The sequence below is a fragment of the Vollenhovia emeryi genome, unplaced genomic scaffold, assembly GCF_000949405.1.
Source record: "Vollenhovia emeryi isolate VEMERY1.0 unplaced genomic scaffold, V.emery_V1.0 DF939193.1, whole genome shotgun sequence".
NCBI lineage: Eukaryota > Metazoa > Arthropoda > Insecta > Hymenoptera > Formicidae > Vollenhovia > Vollenhovia emeryi.
In genome coordinates this window covers 816,138-822,502 of record NW_011967173.1, presented here as the reverse complement: position 1 = coordinate 822,502, position 6,365 = coordinate 816,138, and the positions used below count along the sequence as shown (strand labels likewise).

The 6,365-nt window shown below is 30.5% G+C and overlaps 1 protein-coding gene and 1 long non-coding RNA gene across 3 annotated transcripts; both read right to left on the bottom strand.

The window, feature by feature from the left end:
• Positions 1 to 104: 104 nt before the first annotated feature.
• On the bottom strand, positions 105 to 1,687 carry LOC105562201. Of its 2 annotated transcripts, none has more exons than XM_012012841.1 (5): positions 1,476 to 1,687; positions 919 to 993; positions 697 to 777; positions 367 to 509; positions 105 to 292 (listed from the first exon to the last, which is right to left on the bottom strand). In XM_012012841.1, the coding sequence occupies exons 1-4, from the start codon at positions 1,533 to 1,535 to the stop codon at positions 384 to 386; spliced, it is 342 nt and encodes a 113-aa protein (XP_011868231.1). In that variant the 5' UTR covers positions 1,536 to 1,687; the 3' UTR covers positions 105 to 292; positions 367 to 383. The 2 variants fall into 2 exon arrangements, with proteins under 2 accessions (XP_011868231.1, XP_011868230.1); XM_012012840.1 differs by having other exon boundaries at positions 110 to 265.
• Positions 1,688 to 5,420: 3,733 nt separating this feature from the next.
• LOC105562200 lies at positions 5,421 to 5,724 on the bottom strand. Its single transcript, XR_001008959.1, has 2 exons — positions 5,588 to 5,724; positions 5,421 to 5,492 (listed from the first exon to the last, which is right to left on the bottom strand). It is a non-coding gene; the product is annotated as an uncharacterized LOC105562200 (long non-coding RNA).
• Between the last annotated feature and the right edge of the window lie 641 nt (positions 5,725 to 6,365).

The window sequence follows — 6,365 nt, the reverse complement described above, 5'->3', positions numbered from 1 at the left end:
TATAATAATTGTCAAGTTATTTTGTCAATACCCATCAGATAGCTAGCTGACGTCATTTGTTATCATTTCGATGTGAAAATATATACCCTGGCTACCAGGGTATACATGTTATATTTTTATGTAATCTTATATTTTAACATTTAACGTGATTACAGTGCATTTAAATTATACATTTAAATAATAATAAAGACGGTGCATTAAGTACATCTTTTTCAAAGAGTTCAATAACAGTGCATTACAGTAGCAATAAACGAAGGTGTCCCTCCTGTAAGAAAATTAACTCACCTGTAATCTTGAAATCATTTAATTATACGGCTGAATTTAATGCAATGTTTGTAACGCCACCAATCTATTTATATAACTTACATATTTCTTTGTATTCTTTATCTGGCTATGTACTCGTACGAGATTGAGTTGCAGACAGAATTTATTATTGCGGGTAGAGAGCTGTTAGGATCTGTATAGCTGATAAGCTGAGGTATGATTTCACACACGAGGTACTCCAAAAACTGAGAATTCCATGCACATGAAAATAACAATAATGTTAAATAAACTTAGAACAGTGTTGTATATAATTTTGTTAATTTATACTTCTTTAACACATTCGAATATTTCTTGTAATATCTTTTATAATAAGTGTAATTTTCTTTGTAAAATTCATTTGTTAACTTAACACTTACGTTAATTTAACCTTACCTGCATTTGCGGTGAAAGTCCTGAAAGGAAACCAACTTCTGAAGAAGGGCTTGAGGCACTCGAAGGATAGCGAAGAGAACGCTAATTACAAGAAGATTAAATTAACAGGAGCTCATATTTCTTTAACACATTTCAATATTTCTTGTAATATCTTTCATGATAAGTGTAATTTTTTTGTAAAATTTGTTTGTTAATTTAACACTTACGTTAATTTAACCTTACCTGCACCATCTGTGGTGGAAGCCCTAGTTTTGGAAGTGAATCAGATTCTAAAGTTGCGTCTTCGTCAAAAAAGATCTAATTATAAGAAGATAAAATTAACAGGAGTTCATTAATTTACTTTAGTATTACATACATAAACTTAATCGAAGTTAACGTAAATACTAATAAATAACGTAAAGAATTATTTTAACGCCAGTAGTTGATTAACTAAGTTGGTCGTCATGCAATTTTCTACATTGACTAATAAATAAGCCTAATATGATTGTCTTGCCCTCCAAATTCTGTTAGAATGTTTTATTACTTTAATTTTATCTATATATTTTTATAATTACAAGATGTCATATAAATATCATTTAGAAGATTATTAATTTCGATTCTGAGTTATGAATAAATAGATATTGAATACTGCTAGAAGATGTACTATTTTTATATACATATATTTAATGACCTTATTTTTTCTCACAAGTTGATAGTACGATGATAAACTTGATTTGTAATAAAGAAATAATGATACAAATTATGATAATGTTGTTCATCATTGTACAATTTATACATACCGGGTTTCCGCAAACACTTCCGATGAGGGCCAACAATAGAAATACATTTAACGCCTGCATTTTCAAGTATGCGCTAAGTAAAATGCGATTTGAATTCAGTGTTTGAAAATATTAATCTTCGGCAAAATAATATTCTCTTAGTACTCTCACTTCGAGTAACGTCAATGCGCGAGTGAAGTAGTTTCAAAGAATTATTCTTCAGTTTGTTTGACTTGTTGAGAACTCCGTTAAAAAAATGCCACATCTTATCGTTTTTTAAATTGTGCTAAAATTATATGAAATTATTGTTGCAAAATACTTAAAAGAAGTCATTTTTGTTATCGCAAAGAGATATTTCTTCATATCTATATACATAGGTATATGTCCTTGAGGAATTTTGTAATTCTACTTTTGTAGGTTTCAAAGAAAAAGTTTTTGTGTAATATATAACATTTAATTTTATTTGTCGCTGCGTAAATAATCTTGCGTACAACGTGACCTATTGTTTCGCCATGCTCTGTAGACCGAGCGGCGGTTCCAAACAATGACGTAGCGTACTGTGTAATATTTTCTATTAATTTTTTACATTGTAAGAGTTAGGTATGTATTGTAAAAACATGTCACATGTTCATATGTAAGTTTATATCATAATGAAAAATTGTACATTTTTTTATTGTATATCATGTTTTTAGTTTCACTATGTAACGTTCTCTCTCCTTTTATATTTCTTTATATATTTCAAAATTAGTTGTGAAAAAATTAATTAAGTTATATTATTTATTCCAAACAAAAGAGGACCGCCGATAAGAATTCGACGGGGGGAGAAAGAGGGCCTCTACAAGTTGGTCCGTTTTTATCGGATAAACATTTAATTCAAATAAAAAAGAGAGGTGCTATTTTATTAATATTGGTGGGGGAGCCTTTATAGATCAAGTTTTTATCGAATAAAATTTTAGTTCAATTGGATTCACGGAGTCTTTTATTCGATAGATTTTCGTTTATAATTTATGTCAATAGATTTATATTAATTTTAAGAGGCCATAATGACGAGCATTAGTGGATGTTTTGTTTTAAAGATATCACCATTTATTTCGAAATTTAGTGGTAAACGTTTCGGCTGTACTAAGCCTTCTTCAGTACTTTACCCGCTTACATTACCCGCTTGTATATTTTTTAAGATTTGAAGATATATAATATGAAGATTTGAAGATAATTAAAAGGTCTGTAAATTTTTTTAAAGGCAAAAATAACAAAAAATCACTAAAAATACGGTTTTTCGACAATTTAGGGGTGGCGCACCATTCCAAAAAATCTGAAAAAATTTATGAAATTTAAATTACCGAAAAATATTATTCACAAAAAAATGGGGGGTAAAGCCCTCTCAAGTTCGAAAATATTGCGATTTTTCACATTTAGGATTTTTTTAAACTAAGAAGATCGGTCTCCTACGCATTGAAAAAATTTGTATTAATGCAGTTCTATTATGTTTAGATACTCAATTTTGTAAATAATTTTTCATTAGACAGGGTTTGAGAAAAAAATATTAGGCAAAATTAGCGATTTTTTGCGTTATTGGAGGGGGGGTGGGGGAAGGGGGGACGGGGACGTTACAGTAAATTTTGTTGTTAGTATATACACATATACAGACACTTGGTTTTCCTTTTAAAAGATAAGGTCATTTTGACTGTCTTAACCGGAGGTACCCTTTACAATATCACTTGTCATTTCGTCGTGCCTGAGTGCGCGAAATTTCAGTCCTATCATTTGTGAAAAAAATCGCTTCTAATTTAAAAACTATTATAGCCTCGACACTTTTGTATTAGGATTTTCGTCTGGAAATGTTCTAAGGAATCTGTCATTAAGAGGACCTCCGGTGGTTTTAGTACACCCTGTATAGTTAACGATGTACAAAGTGTGCTGTTGCGAATCGTATCAGTGAGTGATAAATTACTTTTTATTTTAAGGACGTTCTCTCGTTCAGTGGTGCTCACCCAAACCGATCTCTTGCCCACGTATTAAAATCTCTCTTGAAGAGAAAAATATTTGAATGTCACTTTGCGCAGAATTACAAAAATCGTACTACTGCGATCGCTTTGAGTTTGAACGATCTGGCAACGATGCGCTTCTGCTCGTAATGAATATATGTATGAATGAATGTGTCAATTGGCTTCAACAGAAAGGTTAATTTTCGTAAGGATACACGATGTCGAGCAGAGTAAAAAGCTTATATTTTATAGTAAAATTTTTTAAATAATTGGCATCACTGTGTCCATATGGTTGCTATTGCTAATGTTATAGTAATAGTAACTATAAAAATGATATTCCTGGCTATAATTATTTTACACCTTGCGAGTCATACGGTTTCGGTGCTCACTTCTTGTCAATTTCTCGGTAGGTGCGACGTTACCAAGTCGCGCATGCCCCTTCTTTTCTGTCACGCGAAGCCGGTCAAAAAAACGCCTCGACGGCGTACTTTACACAGTTGTTTCTCAAAAATGAGTACCGCATGCCCTAATGTTCAAAGTTGGATAATATTTCTTACATTTTAATGCATCACATACTAGTTGCTAAAAAACATTCTAAGAACAGTTTTTTTACAATTAAGCAAAATGTGCGTTTTGTAGTGATCTGTCATACGGAACCTATATTAAAAATTGAAATTTTGAAGTCGAATATCTCAAATTTTCATCCCGCTATGAATGTTGCGCTTGCGACCACGTATAGGGGATACTTAAATTCACATATGATGCAAAGTACAAAGAAATTCTAAGAAAAGTGATTTTTGAGAGAACGTCCTTAAATTGACGTTGCGCATATATTACTTCTTTGCACGTATACAAATTCTTAAAAATATACAATATTGAACTACAAACTGCGCGCGCGAAGCGCGCGTTTTGTCATTTCTAGTAAGCTACAAAAGCGAGATGAGGAAACAATATACATATTACAAACATAATTGTATTAATATTTTAAAATAATATTGCTACAACACTACTAAAATAATATTATAAAATAATCTCTGCAATATCTATGTAACATTACACTATAATATGCAATGTTGCAATGTTGCAGCAATGTTGTTGCAAGCTTTTATGTTGTATGGGTTATGTCAACGGAGCAATCTTGTACAAAAGTAAATGTTTAAATAATTTTCTATCCCCACATAATCATCAGCATATATTGTAAAGTAAATTATAAGATATTCTATGGTTCAGCTTGAGATGAATACTTTTCAAGAAAGTACTCATCGGATATACGCCGATTAGCAGATTTGCATTAACTGATATCTTAACTTTTCATGGTTTTTTGCAAAATAGAGCATTTTATTTCAGTTTAACGAGATAATATTTTTAACTGATTTTTATTATTTCTTTATAGTATTTCAATTATTCATAAACAGTTAGTAAACAGGTATATAAAATAATCTTGTAGCAAAATGCATCGTTTGATGTATTATTAATTTATTATAGTTGCCACATAATTACATTTTACCAATTACATATAATATTTTTATGTTATTTTACTCCCGATTGCTTAGGTTAGGTTATACACTTTACAAAATAATGGTGTGAACTTTCACCATATTCACGTAGTTAAATAACTCGGTGTGAATTTTAACACCGATATTGTAGAAAATCTTTCACACCGACAAACGCGGTGTCAACTTTGATGTTATATATTGTTTTGCCATGACGACGCCACACGTAACTATAACAATTATTCGTAGCAATATGCTTGTCTCACACCGCAGCAATGTGAATTTTCCGCACTAATCAAGCAGTGTTAATTTCACATCGATAAGGTGAAAATTATATAAACACTCGAATGGGTGTTCATTTCGTACCATTGCATTGGTGAAAATTTACATCCATATTTTCTTAGAGTGTATATATTTAAAAGTTAACATGTTTGCAATACATTTAAATTATACCTTCAAATAATAATAAAGATTATGTAAGTGCATCATTTTTATAGATAAGGTGCTTATTAATAGTGTATTATGGTGCATTGCAGTGCCGATAAGAGAAGTTGTTTCTTCTGTAAGAAAATTAATTCGTCTGAACTATAGAAATCATTAAATTATGGCTAAATTTAATGCAATGTTTAATGTCAAAAATCCACTTATAACTTACACTTTCCTCCACTCGCTAGTTAGAAGACGAGAATAGATAAGAGGTCATCTAGTCCAAGGACGTGAAGCAAGCATTTTACTATCCATACCACTGGATACTGCAAATATTGAAATAAGTTTTGTGCATATGAAAATAATAACATTAAATAGTTCATAATCAGTATGTGTGTGTTTTTTATACAAACATAATATTGATAGATAATTGAACGTAACATAGATCAGACAATTATATATATTTTGTTAATATCCCTTAATCGTCAGGAAAATATTAAGTTACAAATAAATAATAACGAAAATATAGTAAAGACACCTAATGTTTAAACAACAAAAACAACACAGCATGAGATGTACTTACATGTCGTTCGTGTGTTAATATTTTATTATAATAATATGTTCATGATATGATAAATTACTAATTGAAATACAGGATAGCTGTTTTTATGTATGTACGTACAGTAAGGCCGGTATTCACAGTCAGATCTTATATTCAAGAGGGTCTTGATATCAATCATAGCTTGAGGTGAGATTGAAAAATTATTATAAAAATTGGATGTCAAACAAATGGTCCATTTTATGGTCTAACCATTTTACAGAGGAATGTTTTGACCGTTTTACGTTAAATGTACGACTAAAACCAAATAGCGTTCCAATACGATTTGATAATCCTTGTTCTTATTGCAAATATACATACAATATTGCAAACAAAAGTGTACACAAAAATCAGACTACTCCTATTGTGAATATAATTAAGCTGCTATTATTATAGTATATATGTATAT

Bases quoted from the DNA above. Each gene is read 5' to 3' on its own strand.
- LOC105562201 (XM_012012841.1), bottom strand. From the start codon at position 1,535: ATGCAGGCGTTAAATGTATTTCTATTGTTGGCCCTCATCGGAAGTGTT. The intron at 994-1,475 runs GTATGTATAAAT...TCTTATAATTAG, and splicing joins GAAGTGTTTGCGGAAACCCG to ATCTTTTTTGACGAAGACGC. The intron at 778-918 runs GTAAGGTTAAAT...TCTTGTAATTAG, and splicing joins TTCCACCACAGATGGTGCAG to CGTTCTCTTCGCTATCCTTC.